Here is a 26,251-nt window from a genome sequence, read left to right as displayed (position 1 = left end):
TTATTCAGCCTCCTCAACAATTAAGGCTAGCTCTATCACTTTCTTGTACAAAGTGTCATATGAAGTGGTAACCTTCAAGTCCCGACTGATTGTGGCATTCAGTCGTCTCTTCATCCACTGCTTGGCCTTAATTATGTCAATACCTCCTAGAAAAGTCGGAGGTTGCAGCTTCACGAACCGCTCAAACACCGAGTCTCAATGTGGCATAACAAACCCCTGGTTACCCACCACTGGCACAGGTGCTGGTGGTAACACTTGATCAACAGGGGCAGCTGGTTACCTTAATTGTCGCAACTCTTCTTCTTGACGAAGTATGACACTTCGCATTTCTTGAAACATCTGCTGCCATTCAGCAAGAGGATTAGCATTGCCAACCTCGCATTAATTCCGGATTCGCGGAGTTGGGGGCTGATGCGGTGAATTAGTTTGGTCTACACCAAGCTCTACTAACTCGCCCTGTGGTCTAGATGATTAAAGTCCACTACTAGTACCCGTGTAATCAACAACCCCAGCGAATTAAGCACCAATACCACACTTACGCACTTAATGCCTTAAACCCTAACTCATCTATTTACCTCATACATATTTACATAAACAATTAGCATTTATAGCATGGCATCACATAACACATACATACTCTAGATGCTTGCATACGGCCTAAAATGGAAAGCAGTAACCAGATGATCACACATACAGTCAAGTATTTACTCTCAATACTTACTACACCATGAGTCGAGCTTATCTCTGACGACGAATGTACATGTTCGGCCGGTCTACAGGAAGTTTAAAAACCTTGGCGCTCTGATACCAAATTGTAACGCCCTAAATAATTAGGCACGCTACCCAAAATACTTATGAAACCCTAATCCCCTAAATTGGATTACTAATCAAAATAGCGCAGAATTTAAACTTTTATATTAAACAGAAAGAAAATAAACTTGTAATATATTTAAAAATTTTAAAATAGTTGGGATCCCAAAAATATTTACAACCGCTATTACAAGTCATTTATTTCTAGCCGACCTAAACGGCAAAATAGAATTCAAAAGTTCATCAACGATAGACCACTTAACCGCTTGGTCCGATATGGCTTGAACATGTACATTCTTCATCTTGCTCCTCAAACTCATGGTTGATCGGCCAGCGACTTACCACTTTCTGCACTTGCAGTAGAGCACCCGTGAGCCAAGCCCAGCAAGACAGTATAAAACATATCAATAATATGCTCATCATACAATATAAACAACAATGCTATTCAAATTCGTCTGTGTGACACAGACCTGCATGTTACGCTCACATGCCTATTTATGTCTATGTGGCATAGACCTACGTGTTGCGCTCACACGTCTATTTATGTCTACGTGGCGTAGACCCACGTGTTGCTCTCACACGTCTATTTACAATAAGGCCTTAGATCAGTTCATCTCGGTTCTTGTTACCGAGTCCAACCTGGTTATGCCTTGAGCGCATAACCCTTAGTCTCAACATATATATTTATCATATAATTATTGGTGCCACTGCACTATTTGTCTATTTGCTATAGACCTGCGTGTTACGCTCACACGCCTATATACGTCTATGTAGCATAGACCTACGTGTTGCTCCCACACGTCTATATATGTCTATGTAGCATAGACCTACGTGTTACGCGCACACGTCTATTTACAATAAGGCCTTAGTAAGGTTTATCTCGATTATAATTACCGAGTCTAACCTGGTTATGCCTTGCTCACATAACCCTATTCATATATATTTACGTAATCCATACATTACGTTCTTTCAGTGGTTTATCCTAGTAATATACTTGGTCTAACCAAGTTATGTCTTATGCACATAACTCTTGAAATATATGTATGTATTCAATAGATAACAAAACATATAGAATCTTAGGGTAATAACCCTAAATTACATACCAAATAGTCTCTCATATAACATATCATTGCATGCTCAAAATAACACTTATAGAGATTAATAACCCTAATTCATGCTTTCACTTGATTAGCAATATTATTGTACATCATGACTTTCTTACCTTCATATAACTTTTAGGGTAATAACCCTAGACCGCATTACTATCAAACTCAAGGTACTAATTTACCGAGTCTAACTTAATTATGCCTTGTGCGCATAATTCTTTATTACAATATATTTAGCATGGCATAGCATTTATACATTAATAATTACTAGGGTAATAACCCTAGGCCATTAAACCGCTCACTCAAATCATCCCCAAACATTCCCAAACTTTCCAGAGCATCAATATATGTCATAATAAACATATTCCACAACTTAAACCCAACAATTGCACTAAAAATCAAAAAGTGCCATTAAAGCACCAAGCTTGAGTTCCATGAACTCAAGCTTGCTTTTCACAACCAAAATCACAATTAATCCACTTAGAGTAGCTAGCAAATATTATAGGGTCTAAAACACATATTTATGCATCAAAATCCAACAATAAACCCCATAATTTCAGATTGTAAAAATCAACTTAAAATTATGTTCAAACTCCAAAACTTCAAGCTCTAAACTTGAGCTTCAACTCAACCAACTCAATCAATTTTCCAGCTGCAAACACTTTCAAAAATCTGAATTCAAGACATGAAAATAACCCTAAAAATTTATCTAGAGCTCAATCAAACACCCAAGCAAGGATTCAAGCATCACATACTCAAATTCAACAAAACTAACTTCAATTCCTTTACACATGCAATCTCAAGAACATTAGCACAAATTTATGCTTTTACAACACTCAAATTCAGAAGTAAAAATCAAGATTAAAGTCATAGGAAACTACCTCAAACTCAAACCAAGAGTAAGCTCAAAGTTCTACAATTATCAAGCTCCAAAACCACCAAACATCAAGCACTTTTTTTCAATTCTTAAAATTGAAAATCAAGAGAGCAAGAGAGGGAGAGAGGGTCGGGTAAGAGAGAGGAATAACACCAGAAATTAATCCATTTTTTTTTTAAAGAAATTCATCTTTATCCATCATAGAAAATAAAGGTCAAATGACCAAAGTGCCCTTAAGGCCAAAACACACATGATCACCCTCACAAGGGTAAAATAGTCATTCAATACTCAATTAATTTCAAATAAATTTCAGATTATCATTCATCAAATAAAATGCCAAATTATCAATCCAATTTACATTTCGGGCCCGAACCCGGTTCGGCCCGAAATTCCCGGTTGTGACTATACCGCGCTAACCTGTCAGAACACACCTGAAAAGACAACACATGCATACTATATAATAATATAGTTCTATTAAGCACGTAATTAAATTAATTTCATCATTTTACCCTTCTCAGGTCATAATTACCAAAATGCCCCTAGCTCACCAACGGGGTCTTTAATATATTAAAATTCATATAAATCACATATATTGAATTATATAATAATATAATTCCTCCATTATACATAATTATCTAGTTAGGGTTTTGCTAATCCATTTCTTAATTCCGGGTATTACAAATAATATAAATTAATTTTATTCTGCGAATTAGATTTTTGATTGAAAAATCAGATTCTACACAAAATTTTACCAAAAATTGGCTTTTGTTTCAATGAAAAACGATTTTTGAATCAAAAGTTATGAAGAAAACAAGTTTGGTGCACAGGGGTATGCATTGCCCATTTGACCAAGCATCAAGGTTGTATGCAGCCTATCTGACCGAGGGACATGGACGGAATAGGGCAAGCTTCGGACACGCTAGTTGTCTAAAGCGAATTTTGTCCGAGCGAGCCGCACCTGTCCTCATGCGCACGCGTATGCATCCCGAAACCAGATATTTTCATTCAAATTAAAAAAATCATAACTAATTCATAAAAAAACCAAATTAGGTTCTGTAAAAGCCTAAATTTATTAATGTTTCCTCTACCTTCCAGAAAAAATAATTCCAGATCGAAATAAAAAATATTTCAGTAACATATATGCGATTTCTAAACTATCATCAAATAAGCACATAAACCCCATGAAACCATCCAAATCAACACATAATATCGTTTTAATTCATATTTCATGAAAGTAAATCATTACCATGGTTCTGAGGCCAGTTGTTGGAAATATTTTACCAGGATTTAGATTTACTAACAACTATGTTTCATTAACATCCTAGTATGAATTCTAAAACAATGAAATAAACTCATATAAAGTTTAGTAAACCTTACATTGGGTGCAGCGAAATATAATGACTCCTTCTGTTCAGATATCTAGCCCTTGATTCCTTTCTCTAGCAGATCATTATCAATATCTGAACCTGGATCTCTTTCTCTCCTTCCTTTGATGCTCATTCTCCTTGTTGTTGATTGGAATCTCCTACAGTCTTACACAATATGATTGTGATACCACTTGATGTGTGTGGGCACTCACTCATTCACTCAAGGTTCAAAAAATTGAAGAGGGAAAGAGAAGAAGAAGTGGCGGCTAGGGTAAATAGAAAGAGGCTCAGTTTTCATCAGACAAAGTTAAGTGGGAATGAGAGCCATCACTATCTATTTATAGGTAACCACCTAGGTTTAGGTTAGAATTATTATGCATTAAAATAATAGAAAAATAAATAGTAAAATCACACTAAGTGACCGGCCCTAGAATGGATAATGGGCCCACTTTGTAATTTTGCAATTTTGTCATTCTTCCATCCCATTTTCTCAAAAATGCAATTTTCCAATTTAAACATTTAAATGCCAATTTATAATTATTTAATAACTATAAATTAATTATTAAATAATATTTTCATTTAATATATTTATTAATTAGACATATAAAGTCTCTTAATTAATAAATAAACCTAGAATCTCTTTTCTTTACAATTTCGCCCTTGCTTAGTGAAAATTCATAAACTAGACATAGTCTAACTTTAGAATTATAATTGATTAATCAAAATCAATTAAGTGAGTCTTACAAGCAGTATGGTCTCAACTAGTATGGGGACCATGGGTCTATATATCCGCGCTTCCAATAAGCAGATCAAGAATTTATATCTTAAATTCACTGACTTATTAATTCTTCGTTGAATCCATGCATAGAACTTAGAATTGCACTCTCTGTATATAGAACGCTCTATATGTTCCACGATATAGATACGCATTAGTTATCCATTGTTATAATCCTAATTTGATCAACGATCCTCTATATAGATGATCTACACTGTAAAGGGATTAGATTACCGAAACACCCTACAATGTATTTTATCCTTAAAACACTTAACCTCGTATAAATGATATTTCAGCTAAGTGAAATGAGTACTCCACCATTTATTTTCGTTTGGTCAAGCTCGAAGGAAATCATCCTTTACTTTCTATTTGTCATATAGAAGCTATAGATTCCATATTTATGTTTGCGCTCCCACTCAATTGCATTATCATGTTCCCAAAATGTACGTATCACCCTGACCCAAAAGTAGGCTTAACTAACAAATCAAAGAACATGTATAATACTCTTGAGATCGAACCTAAACATATCAGGATTAAGATCATTTGATCTAGGATCAACAAGTGATATTGAATTGAATAGATATTACGGTAAATTTTAATATATCTAATAAAAGTTCAATATCGGCCCCTTCCTATGTATACTCCATACATCCTATGTTGGTAAACTTTGCCAATGCCCTGGAAAGGACATAACACTTATCCAAGGTGTAAAATACCTATTGCTGATTATCATGTCAGTCTAAATCCAGTGAACTTACAAATTAGGGAATAAACTTTCGAACATATAATTAAGATTATATTCCATTGTGTAGACAACACTATAATCATTAACAAATTCATATGTTCTGGACCTAAATAGAATTCATACATTATATACATATAATCATGAAATAAATCATGTGAACCATGCAGCATAAAATTTTATTTCTGATCTTTATTAACTAATAACTTTGATTATATTGAAATGAGTTTTATTTAGGGCATAAAACCCAACAAACAGTACGCTTAACTAACAAATCAAAGAACACAAATAGCACTCTTGAGATCGAACCTAACCATGTCAGGATTGAGATCATTTGATCAAGGATCAACTAGGTGATATTGAATTGAATAGATATTATGGTAAACTCATCATATATAATCCAAGTTCCATATCGGTCCATTCCGATGCATACTCCATACATCCAACCCAAGCTTACTTTAACTTATGCCCTGGAAAGGACATAGTGTTGGAAATATTTTACCAGGATCTAGATTTACTAACAAGTATGTTTCATTAACATCCTAATATGAATTCTAAAAAAATGAAATAAACACATAAGGGTTTAAGGAAAGCTTACATTGGGTGCAGCGAAATATAATGACTCTTTCCGTTCAGATCTCTAGCCCTTGATTCCTTTCTGTAGCAGAACATAATCAAGATTTGAACCTGGATCTCTTTCTCTCCGTCCTTTGATGCTGATTCTCCTTCTTGTTGTTTGGAATCTTCTACAGTCTTACACAATATGATCGAGATACCACTTGATGTGTGTGGGCACTACTCTATCACTAATGGTTGAAATTATCTAGTGTGAAGAAATGCTTAGTTTTTCGAATTGAAGAAAGAGAAGAAGGAAGAGGTCTCATTTAGGTTTTTAGCTTTGGAGGCATTAGTTGGATAATGAGACCATAACCTTCCTTTTATACTATTCTTCAATAGGGTTAGGGTTGAATTAAATGGATTAAAAAAGAATAAAATATTGGGCAAAAATACCTCTTGGCCGTACACAATAAGTGGATCAATCTCTAGTTACAATTTTGCCACTTTATTTCAACCACTTATTCTTCTTTTCAATAATACCACATTTTTCAATTTAACCTTATAAATGCCAAACTATTTATTTAATAATTAAAATAACTATCAAATAAAATTGTCATTTATAATATTTATTAATTAGACTCCATAAAGTCTCTTAATTAACAAATAAACCCCAAAACACTATTTCTTCACAATCAAGCCATAACATAGTGAAAATTCATAAACTAGAGATAGTCTAATTTTAGAATTATAATTGAGTAATCAAATCAATTAACTGAGTCTTACAAGCTGTATGGTCTCAACGAGTATGGGGACCATGGTCCTATATTAACTGAGCTTCCAATAAGTCAAACCGAATTTACCAAGTAAATTCCCTAACTTATTAATTCCTTATTGAATCCACACATAGAACTTGGAATTGCACTCTCAGTCATATAGAACGCTCTATATGTTCCACGATATAGATACGTCATTAGTTATCCATTGCTATAATCCTAATTTGATCAATGACCCTCTAATAGATGATCTATATTGAATAGGCACTAAGTTACTGTTACACCTTCAATGTATTTTATCCATAAAACACTTAGCTCCGTATAAAAAATATTTCAGCGAAGTGAAATGAGATCTCCACCATTTATCACTGTTTAACCAAGCTAGAAGGATATCATCGTTTCACTTCTAAATTCCTATAGAAGTTATAGATTCCATATTTATTTTAGCGCTCCAACTCAATTATACTATCATGTTCCCAAAATGTACGTATCACCCTGACGCAAAAGTAGGCTTAACTGACAAATCAAAGAACATGTATAATACTCTTGAGATCGAACCTAAACATATCAGGATTATGAAGGTGAGTTCATAGAAACTCTCCCACTACGACAAGGTACCGTGAATTATGTCTAAGAAAACTAAATGGTATGGACCTCTTCGGTTGTGTCAAAACAACAGAGAGTGGGATCATCATATGGAATAAGATGATAGAACACTTTTGGAATCAAGAAAAAAAATATCTCCTTTATTTGCTACTTTTCACACTTAGTCATTTTCTTAGAAACATGGTATTTGTTTAACCAAACACTTTCTTTTCTAATGACTATGGGATGGTCCACCCCTAATCACTTAGAATAGCTAACAAACCATTTTTAAAAGTTCTAGCTTTCCTTAAGATTTTGATTAGGTCATCCATGAATCTTGTAATGATTTACATTAAGTATCCAACCATTGCATCATTCTAAAATTATATTACCATAGAAGGATTTAGGCAACGACTAGTAACTAATCATCAATATGCAAATCGAAATTTCTGGGATGTAGTTTTGGATATAATTCAAAAATCAATTTAATGATCTTTGAACTGCATATCTACTAACTATTTCTCCACCCCTATCAGTTCGCAAGATCTTTAACCACTTACCTTAATGTTTTATCATCATTGCTACAAATTCATGAAATTTCAAACATTTCCAATTTCTTTTGCATAAGGTAATATCTAGAGTGATCGTTTTAAGAATGCAACGAAAAACTCATATCTACCCTTGAATGTGCATCCATTTGCGAATTAGATTAATTTACTTTCAGTGGATGTAGGCATTTAAGCTCTTTGCAGAGAATGATCTTGTCAAAACAACTATGAACAAGATACAAAGGCCATAGATTTATAAAATATGGTTGTGTCTTTTGATGAGTTAGGTATAGTTACATTAAAAAGTTCTTAGAATACTCCGAGTGGATCCTGGTCACAGAATACTAAACTCATATCCATACTTTAATATACAGTTTTGGAATCCATTAATAGAAGATGGATATTAAACACTTGTGAAAGTGTAACTGTATTGTATTCTGGAAATAGAAATATAAGAAAATTTCTATTTGGAATCTAAAATTAAAGTCAAAGACTTAAATTTATACCAAATATAATGAGTAATTCTTTCTTGGACCACCACTATTAATTTTACTCTAAGTCTGATTTGCCCATACAAGTAGGAGATTTCTAAGATTGAGGATTTATATCATTTTGGGATAGAATTTTGGGATTATAATCAAACGCATCATTTAATTTCTTAAGAGAAAATATAGAATGACATGAAATGATTTATACACCATTCATCCAATGATATGTTATTGAGCTAATTCGAAATGAATAAGCTAAGAGGAATTAGGATAATTTCGTATTAAAATAAGAATCCAACGATGTTTCGATTAGCGAGAGTCAAAGTAATCTTATTTATACAATCTTCTTGTTTCATATTGTAAAATACTAGTCTAAGGTGTCATCAATTGATGAACAGCTAGATGTTGCATATGCAATATTTATCTTTCGAGATCTAACACTATTATGTATGTCTAATGGTGAAAATCCATTAGGGATTTATCTCATTAGAAAAACAAACAAAGTTAGACCAACAATGAAGATTCGAAATTAAACTACAATTTAATGACAGAAAAAAACATGGTTCAATATAAATTCATACACAATTCAGAAATTATTAAACACATAGCAAGTAGGAATGACAAGTGAAAATACTAAAACATACAATCCTAAATAATTTCCAAGGTCTTCAACAAACTGATATCAGTGTCCCATTTAGGCGAGAGTCAGTGATACCATCCATTGAATAGAGTTGTCAGCTCATGTAAAATGATAAACATTCTAGCAACCTTTTATTCGATCAAGATTGGAATCCACCGTTGTCCCGTTTAGGCGAGAGTCAAGGCTATTCTATCTTATGAGCTTCCACCATTGTTTCATATTTTGTAAGTCAAATACAGTCGCCACCATTAGGGTGATCAATAACATATAAAATACTTACAAATATACTTATCTTCCGAGATTAAACAGTGCTAACTTGCTAATGAACGTTCCTCCATTACGGAGGATTACTCACTAAAACAAAAGCTACGTAAAACCAACAATGGAGATCGAATGTCCTAATAATAAAGCTCATTATTTAAAGTGTATTTTCTTCTAATATTTATTTTAATCAATTTATTTTAAATATATATTTATTTAATTAAAATTTGCAATTTAGAATGAAAAATTCTAAATTTTAATTTTAATTTAATATTTATAAGTATTACTTAGATGAATATGAAAATAACATGAATTATTTCCATCTTAGTAATAATTTCAAATAAATATTTAGAAAAATATTCAATTTAAGTTGTTTCAAAATTAATTTGAATTAATTTACAAAACAAATTTAATTTTCTATAAATATGTATTGCATTTGGAAAAATTGAAGTATTTAAGAACACAATTCTCGAAATTTCTTGTTAAAATAAAATCAAAATAAATACTGGAAAAAATTATTCTAATTTAATGTTGGCCCAAAATTAATTAATAAAATTTATTTACAACAAAAAATATAATTTTCCTATTTAATTAAATATATAAGAAAAATTTCAGATATTTAAGTATCATGATGAAAATGAACTTAAATATTAATTTTCTACTTAATTAAATACACTAGAAAAATAATTCAAGCAAAACAGATAATGTCTATCTAGACTTTCATTGACTAATTAATTCATTTTCTAATTAAATATATTTTACTTCATTTATTTTAATTAATCATTAAATGAAAAAATCATAGATTTAAGTTGGTCCAAAATTAAAATAAATAATTTTCAAATTTAATCTATTTTTCAAATAAAATTCGAAATTTCGGCATTTAAGAAATGCATTTCGAAATTGTGGGAAAAAGATTAATAAAATAAAATAAAATATATTTTGTAAAATTATTCAAATTTAAGTATAATGAAATAAGATTTCAAACTTAAAATAATTTTCAATTAAATAACATGAACATAATAAGATTTAAGTATCATGATGAAAATCAACTTAAATATTTAAATTTTCAATTTAATTAAATGTATTAAGTCAAGAAATAAATAATTAAGTATAGAGAAGACTTAATTATTAATTCCAATTTAATACTAGGAAAAATATACTTAACTTAGATTGTACCAAAATTAATTATTAAATAATTAATTTCACAATCTATGATATTTTCCTAATTAAATATTAGAAATATAATTAGTACTAGAAATAACTATCTAGAATATATATCATTAACTAAGTGTTTTTCTAAAATTAACTTTAAAATATTAAATGAAAAATAAATTTCATATATTTTAAAAGTTAATTATGTTGCTAATTCAATTTTAATTAGGTTAGACTAATATAATTAACCTAATACAATTATTTAAATAAGGCAAATGGGCCTTCACAATTGGGGTAGTTCATGTGAGGGTCAGTTGGGTTCAGTATGTCGTACCCACTTCTATTGGCCCCCAACTCTCACACAAGGCCCAAAAGAGAGGATTTTAACCTTTAAATAAATAATTGTTATTGATTGAATAAGCCCAAATCTAATTGGGCCTAAATAAATTTACTTATGTCAAAATTTATTTTAGCAACCTAGTCCATTTACTTAGTAAAACTTAAATGGGCTTCCTATATGCATCTAAGCCCAATAGCAAACATATAGGCTCATGTTACTAGGTTTACACAGATGAAAGAAATAGCAAAAATTACCTGTTACAAATTATTTATAAGATCTATTGACAATTAGACTATGATTAAAATCAGATCATTGGATCTGTCAAAAAGTTAATCATAGCAATTTAGATCAAATAAATAATAGGTTTGTAAAAAAAAATTTGAATACGTAATAATATAATCAAACAGTACAAACAAATAACTGATTTGAAATATCTAGAAAGTAAGCTAAAATATCTCAATTTTAAAATTTAAAAAAAAATTAATTTTTAAAATAAATATCTTCACTAGAATTCAAATTTAGGTTGTTAGAGAATATTTGAAAAAATTAAAAACCGAACAAACCCCTAAATTTCTTAAATTCTAACAAAAAATCAAAATATCTAACCAATTTTTCAAATATCAAGTTTATTAAAAATTGAAATTTATTTAAAATTTCTAATAAAATAATATAATAAAATATCTTGAATTTTAAATTTAGATATTTCATTATTATATTCTAAGTCTTATAATTTAATAAATTTAAATATTACATAAATAAACTAATTGAAAAATAAGATATTTTATGTGGTTAGAATATTTTAAAAAAAAAAAGTTTGAAAACCTAAAATATCTATTCAAACTAAACTAACCAATTATTCAAATTTCATGTTATTTTTGCCAAAATATAATTTTAATAAAAAAAATATCTAATAACATAAAATGTTAAACCTAACCTATTCCTAATCTTATAATTTTCATTAATAAATATATTTCAAAAAATAACAAATTTGAAAAAAAAATATGATATGGTTAGCAAACTTTGAAATTTGAACAAGATTATTTTAAAAGATAATATTTTAATATCAAAGTAAGATCATTCAAATTTCATAAAAAATAATATCTGATCTTATAATTAAAATAAATAAAATAATCTAAAATTTCAAAATTAACCATAAGGCTCCTTCGTGAGAAATCAAATTTTCAAAATTCAAAGCCTACTAATATCTTAAACTTATTTTAATTTATTAAAAAATTAATAAAAATTAATTTTATTCTGACAATTAGATTTTTTTATTGAAAATTCAGATTCTTCACAAAATTCTACCAAAAATTGGCTTTTGTTTCAATGGAAAACGATTTTTGAATCAAAAGTTATGACGAAAACAAGTTTGAGGCACAGGGGTATGAATTGCATACGCCTGCGCGCGCGGAAGGGGAAGTCTGGCCGAGGAACGAGGTTGCGTGCAGCCTCTGTGGCCGAGAAACATGGGCGGGACAGGGGCAAGCTTCGGACACGCCTCTTCTCTGAAGCGATTTTGTCGGAGCGAGCCGCACTTGTCCCATGCGTGCGCGTGTGTGCATTCAAAACACGATATTTTCATTCAACTTCAAAAAATCATAACTAATTCATAAAAAATCCAAATTAGGTTCTGTAAAAGCCTAAATTTATGAATTTCAGTAAGATATATTGTGATTTCTGAACTATCATCAAATAAGCACATAAACCACATAAAACCATCCAAATCAATGCAAAACATCGTTTTAATTCATATTTCATGAAAGTAAATCATTACCATAGCTTTGAGGCCAGTTGTTGGAAATATTTTACCAGGATCTAGATTTACTAACAAGTATGTTTCATTAACATCCTAATATGAATTATAAAACAATGAAATAAACACATAAGGGTTTAAGGAAACCTTACATTTGGTGCAGCAGAATATAATGACTCATTCCGTTCAGATCTCTAGCCCTTGATTCCTTTTTGTAGCAGAACATAATCAAGATCTGAACCTGGATCTCTTTCTCTCCTTCCTTTGATGCTGATTCTCCTTCTTGTTGTTTGGAATCTCCTACAGTCTTACACACTATGATTGAGATACCACTTGATGTGTGTGGGCACTACTCTATTATTAATGGCTCAAATTATTTAGTGTGCAGAAATGCTTAGTGTTTTCAATTGAAGAAGAAAGAAGAAGGAAGAGGTCTCATCTAGGTTTTTAGCTTTAGAGGCATTAGTTGGATAATGAGACCATAACCTTCCTTTTATACTATTCTTCAATAGGTTTAGGGTTGAATTAAATGGATTAAAAAAGAATAAAATATTGGGCAAAAATACCTCTTGGCCGTACACAATAAGTGGACCAATCTCTAGTTACAATTTTGCCACTTTATTTCAACCACTTATTCTTCTTTTCAATAATACCATATTTTTTAATTCAACCTTATAAATGCCAAACTATTTATTTAATAATTAAAATAACTATCAAATAAAATTGTCATTTATAATATTTATTAATTAGACTCCATAAAGTCTCTTAATTAACAAATAAACCCCAAAACACTATTTCTTCACAATCAAGCAATAACATAGTGAAAATTCATAAACTAGACATAGTCTAATTTTAGAATTATAATTGATTAATCAAAATCAATTAACTGAGTCTTACAAGCAGTATGGTCTCAAATTGTATGGGGACCATGGGCCTATATTAACTGAGCTTCCAATAAGTCGAACCGAATTTACCAAGTAAATTACCTAACTTATTAATTCCTTATTGAATCCACAGTTAGAACTTGGAATTGCACTCTCAGTCATATAGAACGCTCTATATGTTCCACGATATAGATACGTCATTAGTTATCCATTGTTATAATCCTAATTTGATCAGTGACCCTCTAATAGATGATCTACATTGAATAGGCACTAAGTTACCGTTACACCTTCAATGTATTTTATCCTTAAAACACTTAGCTCCGTATCAATGATATTTCAGCGAAGTGAAATGAGATCTCCACCATTTATCTCTGTTTAGCCAAGCTTGAAGGATATCATCATTTCACTTCTAAATTCCTATAGAAGTTATAGATTCCATATTTATGTTAGCGCTCCCACTCAATTATACTATCATGTTCCCAAAATGTATGTATCACCCTGACCCAAAAGTAGGCTTAACTAACAAATCAAAGAACATGTATAATACTCTTGAGATCGAACCTAAACATATCAGGATTAAGATCATTTGATTTAGGATCAACGGGTGATATTGAATTGAATAGATATTACGGTAAATTTTAATATATCTAATCAAAGTTCAATATTGGTCCCTTCCAATGTATACTCCATACATTCGATACTGGTAAACTTTGCCAATGCCCTGGAAAGGACATAACACTTATCCAAGGTGTAAGAATACCTATCGTTGATTATACCATGCGAGTCTAAATCCAGTGTTTTGACAAATCAAGGAATAAACTTTCGAACATATAATCAAGATTATATTCCACTGTGCTGACAACACTTTAATCATTAACAAATTCATATGTTCTTGACTTACATACAATTCATATATTATATATATAATCATGAAATAAATCATGTGAACCATGCAACATAAAATGTTATCTCTAATCTTTATTAATTAGTAAATCTGATTATATCGAAATGAGTTTTATTTAGGGCATAAAACCCAACACATAGCACTTATCCAAGGTGTAAGTAAACTACGTTGTAGATTATCATATCAGTTAAACCCTGTGTACTGATAAATCTAGGAATACATTTAATCACAAAATCTTGTTTACTTTCCACTGTGTTGACAACACAATAAATAAGAATATCAGTGTGATAAGGGTTTGTGTGAATTTATTAATGAAATAAGTAAATAAATGATCATATGAACCAAATAACACATTAAACAAGTAATGAAATTCAATCTGTTTCTTTATTGATAATTTAATAGAAAAGATTACATTAAAATAGAGTTTTATTTAGGAAACAAAGCCCAACAGAACGTTCATTAGCAATTTAACTCCGTAGAATCTCAAAAGACAAGTATTATTTGTAAGTGTTTTATTCTAAGTAACAATCACCCTAATGGTGGCTGCTAAGAGTAAGACTTACAAAAGTATGAAACAATGGTGGAAGTGTTGGAATTTATTTTACCAAGATCTTAGATCTACTCACAAATATGTTGAATTAACAACCTAAATATGAACTTATAAAACGATGGAAAATTAAACACATAAAAGTAAGAGAAATCTTACATTGGGTGCAGCGAAATATATGTCTCCTCCCACTCAGATATCTAACCCTTGATTCCTTTCTGTCGCAGAGTATAATCAAGATCTGAGCCCGATAGTGCTTCTTTGTTGTCTCTGAATACTACACAGCCTTCCTCACTATGATTGAGGTATTACTTGATGTGTGTGGGCACTACTCTATCACTCATAGATTTCGAAACAAAGAAGGTAGAGAGAGGGAGGGTGGCGGCTTGAGAGAGTTTTTGTGTGAGAGAAAATTCTATCAAAAGTGTTGTGTACAAAAACTGAAGCCTTTACCTTCTATTTATAGGAGACCACCTAGGGCTATGGTTGAATTAATTGCCATTTAAAAATTGAAAAATCAATGTGAAAAGGCAAGTAAGGTGGCTGGCCTAGGCATTGTGGAAACTAGGCTTGCCACTTTTCCAACTTTCCTTTTCCTACATTGCTAGTTTCCTGTTTTGTCAAAAACTGCCAATTCCTTTGTTCAACCACATAAATGTCAAATCTCACTACTACAAAAATACCCTTTAGAGGCGGTTTTTTAGCCCTTTAGGCGTCGGTTTTCGCGAAATTCGCTACCGACGCCTATCAGGGCGACGCTAAAGGGTTTATATGAACCGACGCCATATATACCCCTATGGCGTCGGTTATTAGCTAGGAACCGACGCCATAGGGGTATATATGGCGTCGGTTCCTAGCCAATAACCGACGCCATAGGGGTTGTAGGAACCGACGCCAAAAGTGAGCAGATTTCAGTTTTTTTCATTTTTTTTAATTTAATTATATAATTTTAATTTTATATTTATTAATTTATATATTATTATATTTAATTTAAATTACATATTTATTTAATTTAATTATATATTAATTACATTTTAAATTAAATAGTAATTAAATTTGGGTAAAAATATAATTTGATTTCATAAAAATAATTAAATATTACACAAACATGTAAAATTAGTTAAAAATATTAATAAGTTAATAAATCTAATTACAAGTTAATCTATAAAAATTACATAATGAAGAAAAATTCTTCGACCTTTGAACCTCAATCGTCACCGTGAATCACCGCCATCAATTGTTCGATCCACTTTCGTTGTAGTGGTAACAATTCTGTTTTTGGATCGTATTGCTTCTTACCCCCAAACTGTTAAAAAAATTAAAAATTTATATTAGTTTATGTATATGTATATTATATATTTGTTATTATAAAATTTATATACTATGATCAATAATTAAAACTTACAGCTTTTTGATCTTCTATGTAACGGTTGGGGTTGGCACGTGCGACGATGTCAGTGATATATTTCAAAACATAAAAACCGCATTCTTGGCTTTTAGGTTGTCTTGGACAGTTTGCTTGTGAAATTCCTTGCCACGGGCCAAGATACTGATGTGCGTCCCCTATATACATGAATGCCCTGTTTGGGAAAATTATATTAGCATTTCAATTCGTTAGTTAATTTAAATTCGTTACATAAGAAGTCATTAAAGAATTACCTTCCGATCATTTGTTCTATTTCTTCGGGAATTGGGCGGCCTTTTACAGGGTTTAAATGGATAATTTTCCTTGGCGCAACCACCACTAGCGTCCAATGCATCCTAGAAAATTATATTGGAATATAAGTAAGATAGTATAAAAATAATTTGAAGACATAATATAGAAATGAACAATTAGCACTAAAGAATTTAATAAAGTTTACCCGATATTCCAAGGAATAAAGAACATTTGGTGGTTGCTGTTCATTAATGATAACCAATTAGCCAATCGTCTTGCCGCATCGTCAAAAGACTGACTCTGTTCTTCATCGGTGATCCCATGCACTGTGAGAAGCTCTGGGTCGTAAAACTTGAAAATTTTTCTCAGACCGTTGATGCTCTCCCATATGTGCCTGCCAAAAAAAAGTGTTAGTGCCTTATAATAATTTAACTATAATTTGATATAAGGTTAATTAGATTAAAGAAGAGTATACATCATTCCAAACAGCATTCCCTGGTTGCCGATGTAGTTACACGTAGCAACCTGCTGCAAATCCTCTCCAGATAAAATGATCTGGGTACGCGGTGCAATGAATCCTCGGGTGACAGAAATTGTGATTATATCACGTTTATCTTTTAGCCTTAGGAATTCATGAATCATCCATTTTAGCGAATTAGGGATCAACGCCATCTTCTCTTCCGTGAACAACTCATCTTCCCGTGCACCACGGCTTTGTGGAGAAAGCATCGGAGCTTTCCCCTTTGACGCATCACGTCTTGAGGGCGGTTGAGCGAGTGGACCCTAAACAAAACAATACATAATATATATATATATATCAAATTTTATCTAAATTCTACCGAAATTTCGGCAGCATAACGGTTGTAATTGAATGACCCCAAAAATTTTGAACATGGCTGTATAACGACAAATAACACATATATAACAGTAGTTTGTTCATCCATCCCACCGCAGCACATATATTCGCAGAACCTACTTCACTACGGATGAATATTGAAGATATTCAAACTCCACTAATCATTAATAATTAATTTCAGTTGAGAAGTTACCTGGGTTGTTAAAATTAAGTGTTTAGGCCAAGGAAGGAACATCTGGTACACGTCCCTAACATATCTGAACTCTTCAAGTGGGACTGGGATTTCAGCGTCCTCTTGCAGGATTTCCGAAACCATGATCCGAGCATGTGAATCATCGTAATCCTGGCAGTGAACTTTGATCTTACCCACATGCTCGTACAAATACCCTCGGGCCACAATATTGTCGATGTTGTCAGAGCAGAGATGTACTTGCTGATTAAGGGCCGCATGGTCATCAAAATTGTATAGGATACCTTGGTCGTTGAGGGAAATGAACTCCTCAGCATAAATTTGTGGTTGTACCTCATCCTGAGGAGCGTATGGTTGTGGAACATACGCCTCACCAGCCACCTCTCCTTCTTCCTCTTGTTCGGCAGCGTTCCTCTGCTGCTTAAGGGATTGGACTTCGGCTTTTAATTGTTCAATCTCCTTCGCTTGCCGAGCCACAACATCAGACACTTCCCTTTTCTTCCTGCCGAACAGTTGAGATGCCTTGGTCAGGAACCTACAAATCATAAAATGCAAATTAGCAACGATTTCATTTGTGTAACTAAATAAATAACATTTGAAGTAATAGCATACCCAGCGGCCACGACACGTCCGGGATGCTGCGGTGTCCGGCGCCTGCGTGAGGATATCGTTTTGGCCCTGGACCTGAATTTGTCCCTGACTAAGCTTCTCCTCTAATTGAGCCTAATGCACTCATATATTCAAGCAATTAGTATATGAATTATATACACTAACTCATGAGTAGAAGTCAATTAAGGATTAATATATACTTACTATCTTCTCGGCAATTTCCTTGTCGTAATCAGTGACAAGTTTTCTACTCTTGGTGCGAGATTTAATCCAAACACGGTGGCGGGGAGGATCTGCAACTTCGAGGTCCTTTTTCTACATAACGTTATAACAATGAAATGAGTACCAATTAAATTGTATAGCACATTATAGCACATTAAATTTTTAGTATTACTTACCACAGCTTCCCGTACGTTCACCATTCCACTCCGACCACTTCGATGTCTGGATTGAATTTTTGAGGAACGTTCACGTTGCACCTTACTCAATTCCTACAATGCCAAAAAAATACATTAGATACATGTACTTGTATTTAAGAGTTTATCTTAGTGTTAATATAATTAGCGTACCAGAAATTCAGGAGTTAGTCTACTTTCAACAAATTTGCACCAATCAGCAGCGTCGATCTCCGGGTGCTTTTCAGGGACTTGTGCCAGTCGTCCCAGATCATTCTCTTTCAACGCGGGCATTATGATGTCTTTTGTCATCCTATTCTTGAAGTCTTTCATTAACTTCCCAGCTAGGATGAGACAATCATGTTTGAAGGTGTCCGGCACAATGAACCCCGTCTATTTTGAAGGAAAACAAACACGGTTAGAGTCAACATTTGGAGTAATAGAAAAACAAATCAAAATTCTAACAAATAATAGCTTACATGAATGTCTTTCCAAACTTTATTTTCAGAGTCTGGTTGACTTCTTTCCAATTTTTATAAGCCAACCCTATTGTCTGCCGACATCTGACTCCCAGAGTGGATACGAGCTTCGCGTAGCTTTTTCCACAGTATTGACCTTTATCATTAACTTCGAGGGCCACTCTTTTGCCCTGATCCATTAGTTTGGATATTTCATTCATTTGCGTCGGCCCTCGTGTAGGTATTGTGGTTGGACACTCATTTTCTGCTCCCGAATCAGATCCTGATTACCGAGTTCGCCATGTCTACACCATTAACAAACAAACTTCAAAGTTAGCTACATATATAACAAGTAGTGTATATGAAATATTAAAAGCATAAACAAATTGTTAAGTATTCAGGACCATTCACAACCACAATATAAAGTAAGCTATATATCAAGTTACCAATTAGACACGTTTTCTTTTCTTTTTTTGTTTATGTTTGCCTGAATCACAATTGACCCATATTCCCTCATTGATATCATTTCTAATGTATTCAGCGTCGTCTTCCTCAATGTTACGATCAATTCCCATGAGTTGCTCATGAATTGGTTGTCCAACAATGAAGTCATCGTAACATAAGTCAGCATTCTCCTCATCCTCTTCAGTCTCTAAGAACCTCCTCTCTGGTGTCGATAAAACAATAGACCATTTATCATTATTTAAAAAACTTGAGCTGCTTGGCTAGCCATGATGAATGGATCATTCTTGCTTCCTCTCTTACTTAAATCAACCAAAGTAAAACCAAGCTCGTCAGTTTTTACTCCAACGTTGTTGTCAACCCAAGAACACTTAAAAAGTGGAATTCGGAACGCAAAATAATTGAGCTCCCATATTTCTTCAATGACCCCGTAATACGTCATAGTACCTAAAACAGGGTTTCTATCTTTTGTACTTGCAAAGTGCATAGTTTCTGCGACGATACGTATACCACTATTTTGAACCTCTCGAGCATCATCTCTTGACTTTGTATGAAAACGTTTACCCCTTACAATGTACGCTTCATGCTTTGCAACCGCAAAAGTTGGTCCAAGGGCAATACGACTCAACACATCAGATACTCCATGATTCGGTTCGTTCAACTTTGCTATAATGGTATTCCTTAACCACCCAATGAAAGTTTGACGATGTTGGTCTGCAACCCATTTTTGTTTATTTTTTGATTTCTTGGAACCATTGATTGTAACAGCTCCATATGGTCACTGTAAAACAAGTAAGATAAATCAAGTTGTTGTTCATCGTGACTTAAGTAATGTTAATCAAACAAAAGGTACTTACGTTATATATGGTTGAACCTCTGCGTTATTGTTCATCACGACTAATTGAGCTTGATCCAGTTCAAGCTTGGACACTGTGACCATTGTCCCTTTGCCCCTTAATCCTCTATCAACATCATCTGGGTCAGTTCTTGGTTTGCTAATTCCTATTGCCTCAACTCCAGCCATGTACTCTGAACAAAATTCCACAGCCTCTTCAGATATGTAGCACTCAACCATACATGCTTCTGGCCGATAGTGGTTACGCACATAACTTTTAAGTACCTTCATATTTCTTTCAAATGGATACATCCATCTCGCCCACACCGGCCCACACAGCCTTGCTTCTCTCACTAGATGAACCATTAAATGGATCATGATGTCGAAAAAAGATGGCGGAAAAAACTTTTCCAGGTTGCACAATGTTTTGACTACATGTTCATGTAATGCATCTAACTTATCCAATTCTAATTCCTTCCCGCACAGCCTATTAAAGAAAATGCAAACATGTGTCAAACACTCTCGAACATTTTTTGGCAAGACTGATCTAATGGCAATTGGAAGTAGATGTTGCATTAACGCATGACAATCACGTGATTTCAGACCCATTAGTTTCAATTCAGTCTCATTCACCAAGTTTTTGATGTTAGACGAGTAACCATCGGGTACTTTCATATTTGCAAGTGATTTGCAAACTGTTTGTTTCTCTTTTTTGGATAAAGTGAAACAAGCAGGAGGCAAATATAAACGTTCACCTTTCTTCTCAGGTGCCAGAGATTGTCGTATACCCATTTCAACGAGATCTAAACGACTATTTAGACCGTCCTTAGTTTTGCCGGGAATATCAAGTAAGGTACCAATAATACTCTCACACACATTTTTTTCAATATGCATGACATCCAAACAATGTCGAACTAGTAGACTTTTCCAATATGGAAGACGAAAGAAGATTGACTTTCTTTGAAAACAACCATTAGTTTTTTTATTTTTTTGCGTCTTTCCATACTTAAAATCTACAAGTTGAACTTGTTGGAGAATTTGTTCCCCAGACAGTGGCAAAGGAGCCATATCACCCTCTTCAGTACCATCGAATGCTTTCTTCTTCCGTCTATCAGGATGATTTGCAGGCAAGTACCGTCTGTGACCCATATAACACATCTTGTGTCCATTTGCCAAGCGACGAGCCGATGTGTTAGTGCAACAAATCGGACAACCTTCGTAACCTTTTGTGCTTAAGCCTGATAAATTACTATAAGCAGGGAAATCACTGACAGTCCACAACAACACAGCTTTCAGATTAAAAAATTCTTTTTTAAAACCATCATAGACCTGAACCCCGTTCTCATACAATTCTATTAAATCGTCAATCAATGGTTCCAAATATACATCGATATTATGTCCAGGTTGTTGCGGGCCTGATATCATTAAAGAAAGCATGTTAAATTTCCTCTTCATCACTAACCAGGGAGGAAGATTGTACATAACTAGGAAGACAGGCCATGAACTATGACGACTACTTAGAGATCTATGTGGATTTACTCCATCCGCAGACAGACCGAGACGAATGTGTCTTGGTTCAGATTTGAATTCAGGGTTTATGTAGTTCACTTTTTTCCAAGCTTGGGAATCTGTAGGATGTTTAAGTTTTCTATCTTTCACTCTTTTGATCTCATGCCAAATCAAATTTTTCAAAATAGTCTACACTACGATATCATCGTTTAAGTTGCAGAATCAAAGGCATGTACCACATCACTTTTTGGGGGATAAGTTTCCTATTCTCCTTACTCTTGTTTACTTTATGGCGGGATAAACCGCAAGTCGGGCAATAATTCATGTCTGCATATTCCTTACGATATAAAATGCAATCGTTCGGACATGCATGAATTTTTTCATACTTCAATCCTATAGAATTTAACGTTTTTTTCACTTCATAAGTAGATTCGGAAAGCAGTTGGCAAATGGTAAGATATCTTTAAAAGCAACTAAAAATTGAGTAAAACATTTATCGCTCACTCCATTTTCTGCTTTTATGTTGTAAAACTTTACCATTGTTGGTAATCTTAGTTTTTTACAACCATCGAACAGAGGTTTATCAGCATCACTAAGAAAATTATCGAATTTCTCAGGATCATTAAGAAATTCCTCCTGTGCTTCGTTAAGCAAGTCCAATGGATAATCATCGAAATCATTACCCTCGATATCATCTACCCCCCGCTTTCCTAATGGATATGGATCATTAGGTAAATGTTCGCCATGGTAATACCAATTAGTATAACTTCTATTGAAACCTCGTAAATACACATGGTCCTTAATCATTGTAATATTCCCTTTAGATACATTACAACAATCTACACACGGACAATGAATACGATCGTGATTTGTAGAATTCTTTAAGGCAAACTCTAAAAATGCATCAAACCCTACTTGAAATTGCAGTGTGTCTCTCTCCTCACGCATCCATGATTTATCCATAACAAAAATCCTAAGAAAAAAAATTCAGTATTTAGTAACTACTTATAGCTAGTTACTAATTACACAATGTAACTAACTAAGTTTCTCACAATTTATTCATATTAATTTATAAATTACTTAAATTCTCGTTTTAGATTAGTTCATATTATTAGGTTGTTTTGTTGATTAGAATGTTATTAAAATGTTAAATATTTTTAATAAATAAAATTGAGGGGAAAAATTTTTGGTAAAGCAATAAAGGTATTAACTAATATTTTTCCCTTTTAATTAACTTTTGCTCTTTATTTTCTTTGAAAAATAAAAATCCACATTGAACCTCTCAAATGAAAGAAAAAAAAAATAAAAAAAGAAGGATTTTATATGTTTATTTTGTTAATTTATTTAGTAACTAATTATATCTAGTTACTATTTACACAATGTAACTAACTAAGTCTCTCACACAATTTATTCATATTAATCTAAAAATTACTCAAATTTTCGTTTTACATTAGTTCATGTTATTAGGTTGTTTAGTTGATTATAATGTTGGTAAAATTAAAAAGTTTTCATAAATGTGAATATTATTATTTTTTATGTGACCTAACTTCTTATTACTATGTTATAATTAACTATATTATGAATGGTTTTAGTAAGATTTATCCTAATTCTACCGAAATTTCGGCAGCATAACGGCTGTAATTGGACGTTCCCAAAAATTTTACAAGTGCCTAAAATAACAAACAAAACAGATAAACAATACAAAATTAATCCACCCATCCGACCGCAGTACATGTATTCGCAGAACCTACTTCACTACGGATGAATATTTAAGATATTCAAACTCAACTAACATGCATTGATAATTAATTATATATTAAGAAAAAGTTAGTAAAAGTATATACCTATAATTGCAAGCCCAAATACGCTACACACAAAATTATGCCAAACCCCTATAATATAAAGAAATACAACGAAATTACAAAATTAATTATTTCATAACTTATAACTAGTTATAAAAAATTGTAACAAGTTACTTAGTTACTAAATTATACATACATATATATAATCAATTATATCTCACACTATTATCTCAAAAAAATAAAATTATATCACACACTAATTCCATTTTAAAATTTTTATTTCTAAACTAATGAAATCCCTCCAATGTCATTTTATTCACAATAAATATATATTGCAAAAAATATATAAAATACAATTACAAAATTTATTTTCATAAAAAATATACACACACTATATACACACAAAATATATACACACATTATATACAAATATTCAATAAAATATACAAATACATATATATACTAGGTATAAATTATTACCTAATAACCGCAATCCGACGACCACCGTAAAAAATCCCGACACTATACACATAAAACACAATAATATTACTAATAAAATAAAAAAACTCAAATAATAATTTACAAAAACAAAAAATAAAACAATATAAATAATACAATAAGAATAGAAGCAATATTTATACCTTAAACGAGGTTGAGATTGAACAATTTCTCAAGAAAAATGGGTGGCCGGATTTCACACCCAAAATTTACTATTTGGGTTCGGATGACACTTTTAGAGGCTAAAAAATCAGAACTTTTTAGGTGTATGTTATTAAGTATCGAAAATGGAGGATTTTAAAAAAAAAATGGGCTGAAATGGTTGAGAAATGAGGGAGATAGGGTGGGGAGAAGGTGGTGGAGGCGAGGGTTTTGGCTGAGAAAATGGGTCTCTGGTTTTTCTGGGTTGCTGAGTGAAGTGGGGAGGAAGAAGGAAGGTCGAGCAAAGGTATATACTCTGATCGACCCTATGGCGTCGGTTCCTTCATAGGAACCGACGGCATAGGGTATTTCAGAAAAAAAAAATAAAAATTAATTTCCAACCGCCTCTAAATGGTATAATGCAATTTTATACCAACGGTTTTTATCAAAAAACCGCCTCTAAATGTCAATTTCGAACATACCGGGTATTTTCACACCCTTTAGCTTCCCTTTTTATAAATGGGGTTGAAAAAACTGCCTCTAAAGGCTAACATTGTAGTAGTGTCTAATTATTTAATAATTAAAATTTAATTATCAAATAATATATTGTCATTTATTTATTAATAATAAAACTAATTAAAGTTTCCTAATTAATAAATATGCCCTTCAAAATCCCTATTTACTGTTTTGCCCTTAATAAGTGATAAATTCTCAAATAGACACAGTCTAACTTGAGAATTATAATTGATTAATTAAAATCAATTAAATGAGTCTTACAAGTAATATTATCTCAACTAGTGGGGGGACCATGGGTCTATATATCCGACCTTCCAATAAGCAGATCAAGAATTTACTACTTAAATTCACTGACTTATTAATTCTTCGTTGAATCCACACATAGAACTTAGAATTTCACTCTTAGTATATAGAACGCTCTATATGTTCCGCCATATAGACACGTCATTAGTTATCCATTGTTATAACCCTAATGTTATCAACGATCCTCTATATAGATGATTTACACCGTAAAGGGATTAAATTACCGTAACACCGTACAATGTATTTTATCCTTAAAACACTTAACCCTGTATAAATGATATTTTCGCTAAGTGAAATGAGTACTCCAGCATTTATCTCGTTTGGTTAAGCTCGAAGGAAATCATCCTTTGCTTACTATTCGCCAGAGAGAAGCTATAGATTCCATATTTATGTTAGCGCTCCCACTCTTTGATTTGTTAGTTAAGCCTACTTTTGGGTCAGGATGATACGTACATTTTGGCAACACGGTAGTGCAATTGAGTGGGAGCGCTAACATAAATATGGAATCTTTAGCTTCTATCTGGAGAATAGAAAGTAAAGGATGATTTCCTTCGACCTTAGCCAAACAAAAATAAATGGTGGAGATCTCATTTCACTTAGCTGAAATATCATTTATACAGGGTTAAGTGTTTTAAGGATAAAATACATTGTAGGGTGTTACGGTAATTTAATCCCTTTAAAGTGTAAATCATCTATATAGAGGATCATTGATCACATTAGGGTTATAACAATGGATAACTAATGACGTGTCTAAATCGTGGAACATATAGAGCATTCTATACACTGAGAGTGCAATTCTAAGTTCTATGCGTGGATTCAACGAAGAATTAATAAGTCAGTGAATTTTGGATATAAATTCTTGATCTGCTTATTGGAAGCTCGGATATATAGACCCATGGTCCCCATACTA

General features: G+C 32.4%; 1 protein-coding gene across 1 annotated transcript; it reads right to left on the bottom strand.

Moving 5' to 3' along the window:
* On the bottom strand, positions 1-19,293 carry LOC133033393 (uncharacterized). The gene is made up of 5 exons (XM_061108109.1): positions 18,992-19,293; positions 18,821-18,913; positions 18,627-18,737; positions 18,426-18,536; positions 1-168 (listed from the first exon to the last, which is right to left on the bottom strand). The coding sequence occupies exons 1-5, from the start codon at positions 19,148-19,150 to the stop codon at positions 1-3; spliced, it is 642 nt and encodes a 213-aa protein (XP_060964092.1). The 5' UTR covers positions 19,151-19,293.
* Between the last annotated feature and the right edge of the window lie 6,958 nt (positions 19,294-26,251).

Source organism: Cannabis sativa, unplaced genomic scaffold, assembly GCF_029168945.1.
Source record: "Cannabis sativa cultivar Pink pepper isolate KNU-18-1 unplaced genomic scaffold, ASM2916894v1 Contig7, whole genome shotgun sequence".
Lineage (NCBI taxonomy): Eukaryota > Viridiplantae > Streptophyta > Magnoliopsida > Rosales > Cannabaceae > Cannabis > Cannabis sativa.
Note: the sequence above shows the minus strand (reverse complement) of the source record. Positions and strands in the feature narration are given on the sequence as shown.

Excerpts from the sequence above, each read along its gene's own strand:
- LOC133033393 (XM_061108109.1), bottom strand. The coding sequence starts at position 19,150 with ATGAAAGACTTCAAGAATAGGATGACAAAAGACATCATAATGCCCGCG. Across the intron at positions 18,738-18,820 it reads TGAACGTACGGGAAGCTGTG|AAAAAGGACCTCGAAGTTGC; the intron begins GTAAGTAATACT and ends AACGTTATGTAG. Across the intron at positions 169-18,425 it reads GGACGTGTCGTGGCCGCTGG|CTGCAACCTCCGACTTTTCT; the intron begins GTATGCTATTAC and ends CGGTTCGTGAAG.